This window comes from Parus major, chromosome 3 (assembly GCF_001522545.3).
Source record: "Parus major isolate Abel chromosome 3, Parus_major1.1, whole genome shotgun sequence".
NCBI classification, from domain to species: Eukaryota; Metazoa; Chordata; class Aves; order Passeriformes; family Paridae; genus Parus; species Parus major.
The window spans coordinates 31,676,497-31,694,092 of record NC_031770.1 but is presented as its reverse complement, the minus strand read 5'-3'; the positions used below and the strand labels follow the sequence as shown (position 1 = coordinate 31,694,092).

The window sequence follows — 17,596 nt, the reverse complement described above, 5'->3', positions numbered from 1 at the left end:
ATATGCTGAAGTATACACGTGAGTTTATAGTTTGGGTAGAAAGCTACACACTGACATAGTGTAATGAAATGTAGCAGGTATGTTTGCAGTAGACTGAAGAAAAAAAAAGGCTGTGTGTCATAACACACTTTTTGTTGTGTATGTTGGTATGGCTAAGCAGTGCAACTACCCCAAGGCTTGAGAAAAGGTGTTCTGTGCACGGCAGTTTGTCTTCATGCTGTATGTAAGGGGAGTCATGACAGAGTTACTCAGTTTGCTCTGAGAGTAGTTCAGATTTGTGTTACTTTCATGAGTTTCTTCAGGATTTCGGTTTTCTTCTCTTTCTTCCCCTTTGCATATCACAAATATTTATACTGTGCTAATAAAATGTAAGCTGATTTTGCAACTGGAGTGGAAATCTGCAAACAACTTTGCTCATGAAATTGTTCCTAGCTGAAAAGCTGAGGTTTGCTCCTGCTTCTTCCCCTGTATCCTAGGTAAAATAGATGTTCTTTCATGGTTGCTCTAATGCTTTTAGATTTGGCTGCATGGAAGTTCGAGCCATGTAACACCTTCAAAGGTAGATGTTAACTTTTCTGGTGCATTTTTGGGTTTTTTTTAATATGTCTGTAATATTTTTTGCAAGCACAAAAATGGTATCAATATATCTCAACTATTGTACATGAGAAACCTGTAAAATATGTTGAGATCAGAAGTGAAAAAAGTGTACATGCATATATAAATATCACTTCCAAAGAGAAGTTTTTGATATGTTACACTTATTTTACGTGTTTAGGGATCACAGGCAGTAGTTAAAAGTGATTTCATGTGCACAAAAGTAATTAAGCAAAACCATAATTAGACAACTTGATAACTAGATCATTAACAAGCTCTTAATATAACTGTGCTAATGGAACACCTATAAATACAATATATCTGGTTACTGTCTGGTGTTACATCAAAGCTGAGAAGCTTTCACAAGCAAACATTACTCACACTGAGATAGTATAAAACTGTTAGAATTAAATTTCACTGGGTTGCACTGGGATTTTTCTTTTCTCAGTTCACAGTATTAATAAAAACAAACCCAAGTGTTAATAAAAAATAACAAATAATATTATGCACACCCTAAGTGGTAAGTATGGTGTTAATTAACCTGAGCTGGGATTAGTGTGCAGAGTGAGGTGGGTTGTCACAGCAGAGGGGCAGGAGAAAGGTTGAAGGGTATCTGCTGCATCTGGGAGCTGTGCAACTGATAAACCTGGTGAGCCTGAGGCTGGACTCGAAAAGTCTGTGTAAACCAGGAAGGGAGCATGGCCATTGTATTGCTGGCAGGAAAGGAACAGGATGGTGCTGGTGCTTTTCCCTCTCTGAGGTAAAAAGGGGATTTCCAAGAGGCTGAGTCACTGAAAGGTAGTTTGATTTTGGACTAGTTGAAAGTTTGCAGAGTCCTGATGCAGAAGGAAGCATAACAGCCTTTCTCTGGGTGAATGGCTTGGGGTGAGAAGGAGATGATAATAACAAGCCAAATGTTGTTGAGGGGGGATTTACCAGATGGCAGCGAGACTGTGAGACCCTCTATGGCTAGGCAGCAGGGGACTTGACTGCCTGTGGAGCAAGTGACTGTCAATACCTGGTACACGGCCACTACTTAAAGCAGCAGCCTGCTGCAGGCCTGGTATGTGTTGAGGAGAATGCTTCAAACAGGTGGTGTCGAACCTCAGTGTTGCTTACAGGATGCTCTTATGCAACTTCTGTCCATGCAAAATAAAGCATAAAGTCTTTTGGGAAAGCAGGGTGGCATACAACTCATTAATACGAAGGTTGTGATCTTCTTTCTAGGTCAGCAATTGTTCATCCCATTAATAGACCTTCAAATTGCTTATGTCAGAAATTAGGAGAAAAAAATTCTTTCAAAGGTCATTGCCTTGATTTCTTCTTTCTCCATCCTTCATCCCCTTCCAGTCTCACCATCAGCTTCAGGTAGATATTTTGTCTTTTTCTTCTGTAGTCTAAAGGATTGTGCAGTCATTTAGGACAGTTCTCAGCATCTCAAGGTCTCCTCCAGATTTCTCAGTGCCTACTTACTTGATCCTGGGTGCATTCATGTGAAGGAACTAACTTCCAAAAAAGGCTTGTAATAGCTCCTTGAGTATTGAGATGCATGTATAGATCAATTGAGATAAAAAGCTGATGGAAGTCCCCAGACAACAATACTAGTGTGAGATGTGACTGCCACTGAGTGGTAGGAGCAGGCTTGTGTACAGATTGGAATGCTCTGAATGTACAAGGATTTGAGAACCAGTGCAGAGAGGAGACCCATTCCTATTTCCAAATTGCATATTCTTAGCAATGTTATCTATGTAATGCAAAGTTGAAACATAGAGAAGAGGCAAATACATTTCAGTTTTTCATTTGCTTCTGACTGTGAATGTGCATGGGAGAGGCTTCATCGTTACTGTGAGGTTGTCTTTGTGGTCTCCTTTCCTAGTGGTTAGGAACAATATTCATTCTCATTTCCTAGATGGCATGCAGATAAGCTCCATCTGATTTGAATAAAGTGGGCAGAAATTTTCTTCTGCTTGCTAAGATTAAGATTTCTTGGGTTGCTTGGTGTTTTTATATTCAAGGACATGAAAGAAGATCAGTTGAAAGTGTGAATTTCAAATGGCCCTATTAAAATGCAACTCTTCAGGTTTTAACTGCCCATGATTAGTTCTGTACTAAGACTTGCAATACTCTAATCAGTTCACATCCTTGATGTTCCCAGCTCCTCTCCAGTCAAGCTGAGGTGGGCAGAAATCTGATGGCAGAAGAAAAGAAACGAGAAAAGAGAACCTGAATGAATGTTGCTTGAGGAGAGCATATTCAAGATGTATCAAAGGCAGCTTTGCTGCACCTCATTGGAAGCTCAGTATGAAGTGGACGAAATGGTAAAATTCTTTACAAAAGTCAGGTGAATTAAACAGAGGACCGCAGTAACCCAAAATGAAAAGGAAGTTTTACAAAGGCAAAATTCTTTACCCGTTGTATAAGCCTCCAACAACTGTATCAATCTATTGACCTTTCCCTGTTTTTTGGTTATTTCTTCCCTTCCAAAACAGTGGTCTTGCATGCAATTTCAACATAATAATGCTTCTCAGAGAGGAGAGAAAAGCATAAGAGGGAGCTGCAGAAATGGTTTAAAAAGGCAGGATACAAAAGTTAGCTGAAGAGGAGCAAAAGTTTTTGGTTCTCTGATGCCTTTCAATTGTAGATGGGCTGAAGCTGAGTAATTTGTTTACTAAATTTTACATATTGAATAGTTCTTTTGAGATTGCTAAATCATTAAATAAACCCCACAGTAATCTTTCTAATGATTGTTTGCTTAAAAGAAAGGATTCTTATGTTTGAAAAGCAGTTAGAAGTGGTTTTAGCTTGCCACAAACCTCTCTTAAATCAGGGAACAGTAAGCATATAGGTGTCACAAATACTGGCCTGACCTTCTCATTTGTGTTATTTAGTTACCTCTCTTCAGGTATGACAGCTTTTCCAGAAGTCACTGGTTACTGTGTCAATAGTGGCTCAGTGCTGGCATTTGTTAAAGAACTCTAATGCTTTCCTTCAGGAACAGCAAGCTAAACTTTGAAAATTTTGGGGTGTGTCAGAATGAGAATTGCTACTGTAGCCTGGTTACTCAAAGAGGTTCAAGTGATCTGTTGATTAGATGTTTATCAAGGCTTCTAATAATGGGGAGGTATAAAAGGATCAAAGAAAAACTAACGTTATTTCAGTATTTTAGCATGTCTGGGCCATGTAGTCGTAGGTCAGTCATGCTTTATGCTTATCTCAGATGAGTTTGAAAGGGTGGGTAAAAAGGATATGAACTACACAGAACGACATCTTTGTGAATAGCATCAGAGGGATTTTATGGCAAAAAGCTATCATATCTGCCACTATGGTGGGGAGTGATTTATTTGATAAGGCTAACAGTTTATAAGCTTATGAAAGCATCTAATCCTGATGCTGGGTCAAATTGGTAGCTGGACCTCAGCTCAGTGAAGAGGCAGCAATAGACACTGACTTCTGTGAGGTGACTGGAAACCTGAGCAAAAATGCATCTGAAGTACATCTGGGCTCCATGCATGACACTAAATTGCTTATAGCAATGATGCACCAGGGGGTCAAGGTGAACAATCAGTTGAGCACAAGCTCATAGTGTGCTCTGGTGGCTAAGAAAGCAAATGCAGTCTTTCATTATCTAGTCAGGAAAGTAGAATGCAAGCAAGGGAGAACAGAGCTGCTGCTTTTTCCAGTGTAAGGGTTGAGGTTTCTGCAAATCTGAGTTTTTCTGTTCTTGGTTCTACCAAAAGGGTGCTGACAAATGCTGCCCTTTCAGCAACAGCTGGGTTTGTCTGCCACATAACTGCTGAAGAATCTTCCCTCCAGGAGACCCTGTTATGCTGTGGCCAGAGATTTAGCAGAGCTCTAGACAATTGCATAGCAGAGCTCTTTGGTCAAGACTTGGATTTGCACCACTGAATGTGTATTTAGATTTTCCTGCTGCTGTTTCATCTCTTCCTCCCAACCCAATTAAAAATCTGGCTGCTGTCTAGCTATCAAATGCTAACACAAACACCTGTGTGCCAGATGTGTACAGCTGTAAGTCCGTCAGTGCTGATCCATCAGCAGAGCCATGAGCCAGTCTGTGGAGCAATTAGAAAACACTTTTTTGTTTTTTTCTCCTCCTTTTTTTGTCCCATTTTTAATCCTCCTATTTTCCCAGGGTTTTCTCTCTTCTGCTTCCTGCTGCTCTGAGTATGTAACGTGAGCTCTGCTCAGACTTTCTGTCTCTTTCAGATAAGAAAACAGCCTAAACCAAAGGAACCCATTTTTCTGGCTGCAGAATGGCTGGTTAATACTGACAAGTGTTAAATTATAGAAGTCCAAATGTCAGTTGTATGTGCCAGCTCAAGAAAAACACCTCAAAATACTAATGTTGTGAGGGCTACACTAGACAGGATTAAGATTTCATTTTTGAGTTCCTCCTCTTTCTGAAAAGAACCTGTCTCACAGATGTGTTTTGGAGATACTGACTGTAGGACAGGGTGTATTCTCATTGCCTTTTTGAAACGAAAGGCTCAAGTCAGCAGCAGAATGTTCAACAGGCAAGAATGGTAATAGTTGAAGAGGTGGGGCATAATAATACTAGTGAGGTTTTTATTGCAGTTGGTAAGACAGTGCTTTTACAAGGGCTTTCTGGAAACAGGCTAATGTAAAAAGGCTCTTTCTTATTCCACTATGCTTTCCTTATGACCACTGTCTCTACTGTCCCCAACGTGGAGTAACAGTGCGGGATGTTCCTGCTAGGGAAAGGAGAGAGTTTCAGAAGGAAGAGAGTGAAATATGTTCTTCTCTAGCAGAGGAGATGGTTTTGTTCACTCAGCTGGGAGCGATAATGGATGGCTTATTTGAGGATGCCGTGTTGGGTGTGATGGGTGACTTCTGTGGCAGGGAGGGTAAGGAGTGTGGTCTTGCCCAGAGAATGTGTCAGTTGCTGTGTACAGAGCTGTAGAACAAGGGAGGTTACCTTGCGGCCCCCTTGGTCTTGCTCATGGGAAACCTTGGCTTTTACTTATCAGAAAACTGCTTGTGCAGGCAGAGTTCCTGCCAACTTAATTCAGATGATTCAGTCTTTACTGACTGAAGTGAACTGATTTTTATCCAAGGGCTCCCAGCTCAGTTTGATGGTGCAGTGCTGCTAATTTAGAGTCATAGCGTGTATCCTGTCGTGCTTATTTGATGAAAACCTCCCATTGACTTCAGTATATTTGAACTTTTGCTTTAACAGAAGTGGTGCCATTGTAATGGTGAGGAGTGCTTTTTCAACTGTTGGGGCTCTGGAATGCTGCAAACAGAAAATTTCTCAAAAGTAGCCTAGAAGATGATAGGATATGTTTAAGTTAGGATGCAGAGTCACTTGGAAAATTGCCTCAGTGCCTCTGAAAAGTAAATTACAAATATAATCTCTTTATTGAGCTGGAAAATACATCCTGAAGAGAGAAAGAAGAATGGGAAGATATTTTTTTTTCCTCCTTTCTTTTTTCCCCTCCTTTTTTCCTAAATAGAGACCAACTATGGACTAACAGGATTGTGTTTAGAGCAGAGATGTTTGTGCAGTCATGGAATAACATGGGTTTTTTTATCAGGGTGAAGCTTCCCTTCTACTAAAGTTTCTTTCTGCCTGGGGACTCTGAGAATCTGGAAAACACACTCTTTCCTGGGAAAATTTTGATCATTGCTTTCCCCTACCTCTCCTCTTACCTTGCATAATTGATTACATACTGGCAGTCATTTTGGCATGGACACTTTCAGAAACATAAAAACTCCATGAGTCTTCTGTGAGCATCTTCAAGCAGAAGCTGGTCTTTGTAATTTAGTTAGTATTGACTGTTTTGTCTTTCTGTAAAGAGCAGTGAGTAATATTGGTGTTGAAGGACACAATTTTTTCAAGAAGGTCTTGAGGTCCATTGTATATTTGAATTTTCTCTGAGGTAATGACATAAGGCTACCATGTCTAGCTTGCGTAGGCTGTCATTGACCAAATAAAATACAGTTATGTATGAAATCTTAGTGAATATGACATATATTAGTATCTGCCTGCTGTATGCTTGCACAAGAATAGAATGTATATGAGGTATTTGTATATGCATCTATGACCAACTAGGTTCCGTGTAACATGTAAAAGTGCAGATTGTTCATCTTATTTCTTGCCTGTCTCTGTGTCCATCAGCTGAGCTCATCCTGCTTTCATTGTACCTCCTTGTGAGCTTTGTGTAAATGTATGTATGAAACAGAGGGTGCTTCATGCTGGAAGTGGTTGTTTGCTTTCTGTCTTGAGGAAGGTAGTCTCTAAGCTGGGTGGCAGGAAGGAGAGGATTATTCACTTTGTCCTCTGCTTTTCTAATGATGGAGTTAGAACACTGTGAACTGTACAGCAAGGTACAGATTTATGAAGGGGTATGAAAGAGTTGGAGGATGCTTCTGCATTACCCTATCATGCAGTTCCTTCTCCCCCATGAAGTCAGGACTGCATTTACCCTGGTAGAACTGTCTGTGTACTTCAGTGTTTCTTAACTAGTGCCTGTTCTCTGTGTATGTTTTCACTGAGTAAAACAAGAATTCCTCAGCTCACCTATGATAGGTCTCTAACACATAAAATTTCCTTCCATCTTCTTTCTTTCCTAAGTGGGTTTTTAGTTCAGGAACAAAGTTGGGAGATTAGTTACTATCTTGGTGTTTACTTGACCTTGAGAACTCAAAGGTAATGTGAAAAGGCTTCTTGCAGAATAGCTCAGTGTGCGCTCTTTAGTTTACAGCTTGCCTTGTGCTTTTATGCAATGGTCTGTGTTGTGGCTGATCTCTTGAAGCTTTCAGACCTCTTACATGCCTTCATTTGTTTATTATAGGAGTAAGAGTTTACAGAAATGCTGTTTATACTGAAGCTGGGTGAACCATTGCAGCAAGAAGAGAAGCCATCACGAACCTTTGCCCTGAACTCAAAGCAAACTCTCTTGTGATTTTTTTAAGTTATGTTTCAGTTTTCAGTGTCACTATGCTTTGTTCCATCAGGACTGGAAATGAGTGCCAAATTATAAGTGGTATTTCCAGTGTCAACCTCAGACTTCACAAGCAAATCTGCTCCTATGCCAGGGAGTGTGTTTCACATGTTTCACTAGAGTCTATAATCTTTTTCAACTCCTGCTTCTCTGTACAGCTGGCTCAAAGTGCTTATCCAGTGAGGCTTGCTTGTCACTTTTGTATAGGACAAGATATTGGTTATTGAACTAATAAGCATTCCTGGGGAAATGTGTGCAGACAATTGCTTACAGATGAAATACTGAAACAACAAGTGTTGTGTTTCTGCTCTTCGAGCAAGGGTGTAGAGATTGTTCAGCTTTGGCCTCTTCCCTGCTGAATATGTTGTTAGGCTGTCAGCCACTTCTGTGAAATCATGGTAGGGCTGCCTAGTGCAGAATAAGAAAGTAAACTCTCTAGGTTCTATTAGTTTTGTTTTGGGAACAAAATGTGACTTAATGTCCTCCTGGAAGCTGAGTTTATCCACATTTATTTGCTGTCCCATAGACTTCTCTATGTCATATCCTGGACATGGATCCAATATTGAACTATCTATTTAGTAGATTATTATAGATGAGTAGGACCAACCTTGGGAGTAATCAGTTCAGGTTGTGCCTGTTTCTTCTTTCTGCTCCTGAGGAGGAGCAGTCTGCCTTCTTCTGTCCCTCCCTCCCTCTCTGTCTCTCTCTCTCTCTGTTTATTGTTGTATCACAGAATGAGCTGATGTTTGTTTTAACACTGAGATGAAGCCGAATTCACTGCTGTCCAGCACTCTTTAAAGTTGGTGTGCTACTTGAATATTTATATCATGCTGACATTTGCTTACGTTAGAGAAGGCTTTATTTCCTTGGAATATTTATCGTAGTATCCTGGAATTTCCATGTTCCAAATGCTGCTGGGTCTGAATGTTGTGTATAATTACTTGGGTCCAAGCCCAGTTGCTTTAGGGAAGTTAATTTTCAAAGAACAGCAACCACCTCTGTGGCACTTGCTAGTTGAAGGAAGAGCTGGCAAGGATTTTTTCTTCACTGACATGGAGCAGCCTGAAAAGAAGACTCCTACCTCACTTCAGCTATATAGTCAGCTTTGCCTAGTCCATTATGGGGAAAATAGAGAATCATTTCCTGGCACACCTGGCATCATGGAGTGGATGCCTGTATCTGATGTGATCTGTTGACCTAGTTATGGTCTGGGATGGAAAATGTGATTTGACATATTTTGCATCCTGTTTTTTCTCCCTGATTTCCACCAGTCCCTTTCCCAAAGGTTAAGGGGGAAGGGTTGGTGCAGAATCCAGTTCCTCCTTCCTGACACACTTTGATGCTCTGACCCTCTTTGTGCATAGAATAGAAATGACCAGCTTGAGGCTTGATCAGACCTCAACCTCCTGTTGTTTCCCATCAGCTTATATGACTCTCCTGGGCTTCTGTGGCTGGAACTGCTCTTTTGCTGCTGTGCATAAAGAGGCACCGTGATTTATGAATCAATTAATCACTGCATGCTGAGGAGCTGTTCACGGTAGTTAAACAGTGAAAATAAAATGCTTGAGTCTATAATAAAGACGGATCATAATGAATATGACCCTCTACCAATGAATTCTCTCCCTCCCTATATTATACCCCCTACCCACTTTCCCAGCACAAGCAAAGTATCAAGACATGAAATTTGTGTATCTCGATGTGTGGGGTTCATCAAATTACTTAATTACTTATAAGAGTGCTGTCTACTTGTGGTGCTTTTTCCCTCACACATGCATCCTCATGTCTGATTTTTCTGCTAAAGCTGTTGAAACTACAAAGATGAAAAGGATTCTGATACTCTTGATTTTAAAACTTTTTGACTACTCATAAAAAAATCCACCAGTAAGTCTCTAAAAATTAGGGAGGGGCAGGTGAAGTCTGTCCTGCCTGATCTGCAAAACTGCAGAAATGTGGTGTGAAAATTCCAAGAAATATTTCCGTCAAATAACTGTCACTTTTTGCTCTGTGCAATGTGCACATCATTGCTGTGAATTTCTAAAACTGTGTGATACTGTAAGAACCAGGCAAGTTTTGTGACAAGCCTGCTTTAAGATTGCTGTCTGGCTTCACAATTTGCACTTCAGTGATGGTAGAACAGGGTGCATATTGCCCTGTGGGTAGCACCACTGATGTTCAAATATGAACATGAGGTAAGGCTGTAAGACAAGAGGCCTTAAACCAGATTATGTGGTTTTGCATCAGAACTATGCTTTCATAGAAGAAAATAATTCTTTACAGATTATTAACTCTATACATGTTGTATTTTTTAAAGAAAATTGTTACTTTGTTTTATGTTATCATCAGATACCCAAAATAGTGCTAGAACTTTCATTAACAAAAAAAAAAAGTGGTTTGTTTTCATTCGTTTTTTTCTTTTCTGGCTGAAAAGTGTATTCTTGGTAATTCAGTTGATCAGCTACCCATCTGTTTTGAATTCTGGAAAGGATTTTTGAGAAAGTGGTGGTACTTTTTAATGTGTTGTTTTTTTTTTTTTTTTTTTTTTTTTTACTGCTGTCTTTGAAATATTAAATTTTAGTTGCAGAGTAAGTCCTGGGTTTTCTAAATACCAAAAGCTGATGTTGGTGAATAGATGGATTTGTGAACCTTGCTACAAGTCCACTGGCTATAGTGGAGTTGCTCTTAATCTCACCTGTATAACTAAGAGCAGATTTCATTCAAGCCAGAAATTAGGTGCAGTGGTGTGAAGCAGGTTAATTCCTTTTCTCTGCCATGCATTGAAGCTTGCAGTGGAATTATAATATTTGCCACTTATCAGTAAAAGAATTTTTCCTTTCCAACACGATCTAGTTTCTTAGTTTTGTTCAGCTCTGCTGCTGGCGTGTGTTGACTATATCTAATGGCCTTTGTTTACATTCTAAGCTTATCTCATAAATTTGCTTTTGAAATGCAGTAATAATGTTTCACTGTGGTGACTATGGTTAAACATTTCTCTCCTTTCCTCCTCTTACCCTTCTCTGTTTGATTTTTAGGACCCAGGTTTCTCTTCGTTGATTCACGAGAAGCTCCAAGTTCCCAATACCATCCGTAAGGCGTGGAATGAGAAAGACAGCAGATGTGATGTTTGTGCCACGCACCTGAACCAGCTGAAGCAGGAGGCCATTCAGATGGTGCTAACCTTGGAGCAAGCTGCCAACTCAGAACATTACGATGCCTCACCAGGCTCTCCCCCACCTCTCTCCAATGTCCCCACGTTGGTGAGTCCCCGGCATATGGGCAGCCTGCAGCCCAGGGACTGGGCATACGTGCCTGCTCCTTATGCTCCATCTAATTATACAGGCTTTGTTGCCAACAAACACAGTGGAAAGCCCAACAGTTTAGGAATTGGAAATGGGGTGGAGAAAAAAAATGGCTCTCCTGGACACCAAGCCAAGGTCAGCTTTCAAATGGCCACCAGCCCCAGCAATGGTAATGTTCTGAACTCTGTGGCTATCCAGGCCCACCAGTACCTTGACGGCACCTGGTCTTTGTCAAGAACAAATGGAGTCACTCTCTATCCCTACCAAGTAAGTGTTTTCAAATAACAGAATGTACTTGTTTCCTTCCCATTGAAGCTGGCATGGGCATACTAACACTGCTCCTATGGGGTAGGAGTTGAGCTGCCTGTGCAAGTGAGCACTAGAATAAGGAGTGTTGTAAATCACTGTCTCCCTGATAGGGGATTGAGTTGGGGGAGACACAGATCAAAAGCACTATTGATGAGAATACCTTCTATTAATTCAGCTGTTACTAATAGCAGAACTGAGCTCTTGTTTTTAATGGCAGACAACAAATCATACAGTATTTTCAATTATTGCCCACACAGTCCTCATTCACTTTCCCTCAGAATACTCAGATGGAGCAACAGCTGGGAGCCACAAGTGCAAAGTGGCACTAGCGTACCAGTGATTTCTGAGCTGGTATTCAGGAAGGATCTGGATGATCTTTTATTCCATCCTCTGTGTGTATGATCATTTGAGTACATATAGGAGGCACTAACTTCTTTGACATGTTTTAAGCTGCCTACATTTTTGATGCCAGTGGGTTCAATAGGTCCAGTAATCTCCAGGTTCTAGCAGTTCTGGGAGATTTTCATGTACTTTTCAACGTGTTCTTTTCCTCTTCTTTGGTTTGTTGTTTTCTAGTACACCTGTAAGTACCTGTAGAACTCACACCAGAGGGCACAGAAGAAGAAGCTTTTTTGTGTGACAGGCGGTGTGCTCTCTGACACACTTAACTGCAGCTGGTGGGATTTTTAGAGTACTCAATTTGCAGATTGGGACAGAAGCCTGTTCTTTACATGTTCTCACAAATGTCCCTGTTGGCTTCCTTAGGCACATGAATAACTTTGGAAATCAGTCATTCTACTAAATTATGAACATATTGCAAGATAAATCCCTAAATTAATATTTAACTTTTACTAGTATGACTGATATTACAGCCAGAAAAAAACTGCTATGTTATTCATAAGCATTAAGATATTGTCATGCACCAAAGTGAACTAGGTAAAACTAGAAATGAAGTACAGTTATTTTATCTGGAAAATATGTGACTTTGTTTCTGTGGATTCATGCTCTAGTGAACTTGAATCGTATTTGGGTAGGTCAGTCTGTGATCATAGTTTTGATCTAAGAAAAAAAATGTGATCTATGTTTCAGGTAAGGAAAAAAAAACTAAACAAAGAATGCGCCTTAACAAATCTGAATAACTGTTATTTGTATTGGGAAAATTAGTTCCATTTTATTGCATTCACAGTCTTTTAGGTTCATGTTCTTTGAAGCTGTGAGTTTTGGTTACTTTTTATAATGCTTGCATTTCCTTGATGATTAATTTTGTCTTAAAAATATTCACTAAGAAGAATCTGATATTCATAATTATCTAGACTGATTCTTTAATTTGGCTCCAGTTAAATTCAGGACTCTTCCCTACCCTCGACTTTCAATAACTTTGAAATAGAAAAGATTGTCTGCTCTCAAGACACCCCTCAACCAAAAGAATCTCAAAGCCAACACAAAACCCAATGAAAAGCCCAAACTAACAGCAAAATAAACAGAAAATTATGAACAAAAAAGAAAAATCCCAAGTGAGCCTATCAATGCTTGTTTGTGTTAGAATATGTTGATTGTAAGTTTCAACTTTTTCTTTAAGATTCTCCTTGCAAATGTTAAAATTCTCACTATACTCAAGTTGCCATTTAATTCTCCAGCTGAGAAATAATAACAATAGCTTTTGTCTTTAAGCACACTGAAACGATTTTAGTGTTTGTTTGCCTAGTATCTGTATTAGGGTGAGAATAAGTCAAGTAAGAAGAAAAACTTTGAAGAGTAATTTGTTTGTAATTTCAAATATTGGTAAGATGCAAGCTCTTCTGTTTTTCTGTTTTGTGTGCAGAAACCAATTTTACTTGCTATACATCTTCAGAACATTTACATCTCTGTCCCATGTAAATACGTTTTTGTTATGCACTAACATTTGCAAAACTGCTGAGGAGGAGCACAAGGAAGATCAATCTGGTATCTCATGTTAATTAGAACCCTTCTTGATTTGGAGGCGATTAAAAAAAAGTGATGGTAGCCTACTTACTTGTGAATGTATATGTATTAATTAAATTTTCTTGCCTTACCTTAATAATAAAGCTTAGAAAAACTTCATTGTGCTTTAGCTAAGAGGAGTAGAAAATGATTTCTTGGGATAAAAAGCCTTGCACTTCACTTCAGAGAAGAGTAGTACCCTTCCACATCATAATCTTGTTAAATAGATGTCTAGGGAGAAGTCAGTCTCATGGCTCTAGACTTAATGGCACCTGTGGTAGACACCTCCCATTGTAAATCAGCTTCTGTTAGACAGTCTAGATAACTTGAAAGAAATGGTTGAGTACCTTGAAAACTGAGTGTGATGTCTTCCCTAAAGTATCATCAAAAAAAGAGAAAACTTTAGTTTGAAAGTGACATTCTGTGGCTCAGAATTGACTCACTGCAATTTTAAGCACCAAAAATTATTCCTACAGTTGTAAATTGTAGGATGTTACTACTTTTTTATCATCTTCCCTTCCAGACTGCCTAAAATTGTTGTGGGCAGTTAATTACTACAGTTGTTTCAGTTCCAGTAGAAAAAGGATAAAAATAAGTGAATATAAAAGGGAGTGTTGTGATATTGTAAGGTTTAACTGCTGCAGTAGTTTAGGACAAGTCGTAAATGGAATGCCACTATTCAATTAATTTTGCAGAAAGAGCACTTTCCAATGAGGAGTAAGTAAAAAAAATGGGAATTTTACCAGGTTTAGTAATGTATTATATGTTTAAAATCTGAGAAAATGGAAGTGTACCAGAATTGACTGGCAGTGTATGTCAGATGTAAAAAGTTTCTAGTAATTTCATGGATGCATTATGGAACTAGTGAATTGAATCTCCTAAGAATATCAGAGGAATAGCTGGTAAGAATTTTTTAGGCAAAACTGATCTGACCTGTAAATTAGGAGACGGTGTAGATGACCCCATCAGTCCCCACTGTCCCTGTTTTATGTGATTCTCTATTTAGGCACTCCTTGAAAAAGAAACAAAAATCTGGTTCTGTAGATCAGTGATGTCCCCTAGGCCTGACTCAAAGGGGGCTGGATCAAATTTGGTGGTAGGTTTTTTTAAAAAAACAGGAATCAGAGGCAGGGAAATTGAATTGATTGATCTTAAACGAAGAGCATGGCCCATTACAACCCTTCTGTGGAAACAGGAATTCTGAAATGGTCAGGATTATCTGATCCCTTTCTGTTTAATACATGTAGAAAAATACAAGCCAAAATTTGTTAAAATTTGATTCAGTCTGAAAATAGTTTTCTTTCCATGCTCATCAGCAGGTAGCATTTGAGTGCCCTATGGATCAGACTGTTTTGACACTTGAAAAGACTTAGGTGGATCTCCTTATCATTCAATGGGATTTCAGTCCTTCCCTGCTCAGAGAAAACTCTTAGGAGGTTTTTCCTGAGAAGGGCTGTCATTATTTGTGCAGCTGCTGGTGTGAATTATAGGATACCACAATGTTAAGCACACTTTTGTTACTTACCAACATTTACTGAACACTTCCAAAGGGGAAAAATCCCTCTGGGCCTGGGGCACTAATGTAGGAGTGAATTCCATGATGAAATTATTGCTTCGTGTAATTTTTATAGAGAATGCAATATGAAATGTAATGCATAGCACTTTTATTACTGTATTATTGCAAGCTGATAAAGTAGCTAAAACAAAACCACCACATTAAAGAATAAGATTTGAGTCCTTAGGAATACAGACTGATTCAGGGTTTGCATTCAAAGCAAAAGGAGTTGATAACAGTGACTGGATTAAGCTGGATGCACTTTTTCTAGAGTCAAAACCCTCCAGTTTTTACTAAGATATTAAATTACCTGCTTGGCTCTCATGTTGGTGTGCCTTTAAACCAACAACGTAATGTGAATTTCATCATGGTGGGAACCCCAGAGCATAAAACAGTAGGCATTTCCTTGGTCTTCCAGTTCCCCTCTTGGATCTGCACGAGGATCTTTCATGTCTTGAAGTAGATAATTTCAAAAGGCAAGCAAAAGGAAATTTAGCACAGTGTGTTTGGAAGGTTTGAGTGACAGGAAGGTTAGAATTAGCCCAAGAACTGGGGAAGGTCAACAGTTCCAGGAACAATTTAGGCCATAAAAGGGAATGATGGGTAACAGAAAATGTGGAGGCTGATGTGGGTGAGCACCTCCTGCTCCTGACCTTGAGGCTGTGAAGTTTGATTTTTGTAAGCAACAAAACAGTGCACGTAAGGATTTGAGTAGGGGCATTGTGAACAGGATATATTCATGGAAAAAGTGTTTCTTTCTCCCCTCCACTTAAAAAGACTCTTTTGACCAAAAGTTTGGAAAATTAGCTCTTAAACTACTGAGAGCCTCTTGGCCCCAGGCATAATGATCTCAAGCCTATTCAGAATTATAAAAGGCTTTGTTTGTGTACAATTGATGAAAGCCTACAAGATGTGCTTTCTGTTACCTCTATGTATAACGTGTGTTTAGAAGAACAGTTTTCTGAGAATATACCAGCTTGTTCTGGAGCTTTGCTGTGATGAATGGCTTGTTTGGAGTTTACTTAGGTCATGGCTGTCATGTAACACATCAGTCCATTCAGGCCTAGGCTTTTGTAAAGAAACTGGTAATGATTAGAGTTGGGTGCAAGATGGGAAGTCAGTGCCTGTGTGGGAGGTATTGCCATCCAGGATTTTGATTCCAAGCTTTCTTCCAAGTCTTTGTTGTATAGTTTATTTCTCTTCTGTTTGCTGCTGCTTCTATTGCTTCTTGGTGTTCAGAAGGATGAAGATAAAATGTTAATGTTTGCTACATTGGTGCTAGGGTAATTTAACTAGCTTCTAAAGCATATAAAATAAGGTACAGAAATCAAGTTACTTGCTCCATCTTCAGACTAACAGGCATCTTCTGTAATTGCTTCATGCTTCCTAGAGCCAGACCTATTTTATCAAAGCGTCTTAGCAACAACAAAAAAAGAAATTTGTATACTGACCTTTCTATTATTGTGTTCTTATGGAACCACACACAATTTCCTGAGATACCAAATGCTGGAGGTATTTTGCCTTTGTGCAGTTAGGCTTTGGTCCAGAATGTTTTGTATGGCTTATGTTTCAAAAGCACTTGAGTCACCGTATATGAGATCCAAATTTGAGCATGGTGGCTCCCTTAATATAGTAAAAACCTTTTTGTTCTTGTTACTGTGAGCTCATGAATGATGATGCTGAGCAGATGTGTGCAAATTCTTGCACTGATTTTTTTTTTTTAATCATTCTGTGACCTGGACTCTTAACAAAGTGACTCCATAATCAGACTATACACTGAAAGTGCAAGAATTTTATTTACAAGGATTGTTTGACTAGGCCAAGAAACAGATTGTCAAACAAATTCATTGGCACTGAAATTATATCCTTGCTTGATTATCTCTGTTGCCCTCCTCCCCCATGCATTAGTTGTTATCTCTGAAGTAGCTTTTGTCCGACTAAAAGCCTTTTTAAACCAAGTCACTAATAATTAGATATGACCCCACTAAAATCAGTGTATGTCATCAGTTGACATTTTGCCATGATTGTTTGATCATCCAATTTGTATATTACAGGAGTTGTCTATTTGTATTTCATTCCTCCTGTCTACCCATTCAACTAGCAGCCCAGTTGTATACTGCTTTTATAATACCTTCAAGGGGGGAAACTGGAGTCTATGTGAACTGTAGGAGAGGTTTATTTTTTTGGTATTACTCTGGCATGATTTGATCTCTTATGGCATTTTTATGCATGGCTTAATGACCTTAGAGTCATTACTTTTCCCCTTCATGATACTGGGGTGACGAAGGGAAGAAAGAGGTAAAGGGTATCCCATGGACTGAAAAGAGCTAAATAGGCTTATCCTGTGAATATGAAAACCCCGTGACTCAATTGTGATGTGAGGAAGAAATCTGGACTATTATAGGAGGGAGTTAATCCTGTAAATTAGCAAAAGCCAGAAGACCACAATTAGTGAGGATTTGGAGTCTTGGTTTCCTTCCCTGCTTGTAGCTTAAGGATTTTGTCCACATGTGAGACTAGTTTCATTTCTTAAATAATAGCTGTACTAATTGCTTGCATTAATTGAAAAACTGAGGGGGAGGTGTTTTAACAGTGAGAAAACTGATGGAGAGATGGATAGAGAATGGGGAAGACAAACTGAGACATTGAGACAAAATTGTCCTTTTATTTCCTATGATGTAAACAGAGAACTAGAGAGAAAAATGGTCACTCGTGCTTTATTTCACAGTTTAAGAACATAGAGAGCTAGTACAGGCAATTTGGAACTAAGAGGAAATACACTTTTTACGTGATGTACCATTTTTTGGAACTTACTAGAAAAAATATTGAGGCCAAAATCTTAGAAAAATTCATAAAAGGATTATGTGTGTATGTGAATAATAAAAAAGTCCTCTCTT

The 17,596-nt window shown here is 39.1% G+C and overlaps 1 protein-coding gene across 1 annotated transcript in view; it reads left to right on the top strand.

Moving 5' to 3' along the window:
• KIF26B (kinesin family member 26B) overlaps window positions 1-17,596 on the top strand; it is a 278,295-nt gene that overhangs the window by 74,847 nt on the left and 185,852 nt on the right. Inside the window, exon 3 of the mRNA XM_015623243.3 lies at window positions 10,607-11,140. Coding sequence (XP_015478729.1) covers window positions 10,607-11,140 — 534 coding nt within the window. The remainder of the gene's footprint in view (window positions 1-10,606; window positions 11,141-17,596) is intronic.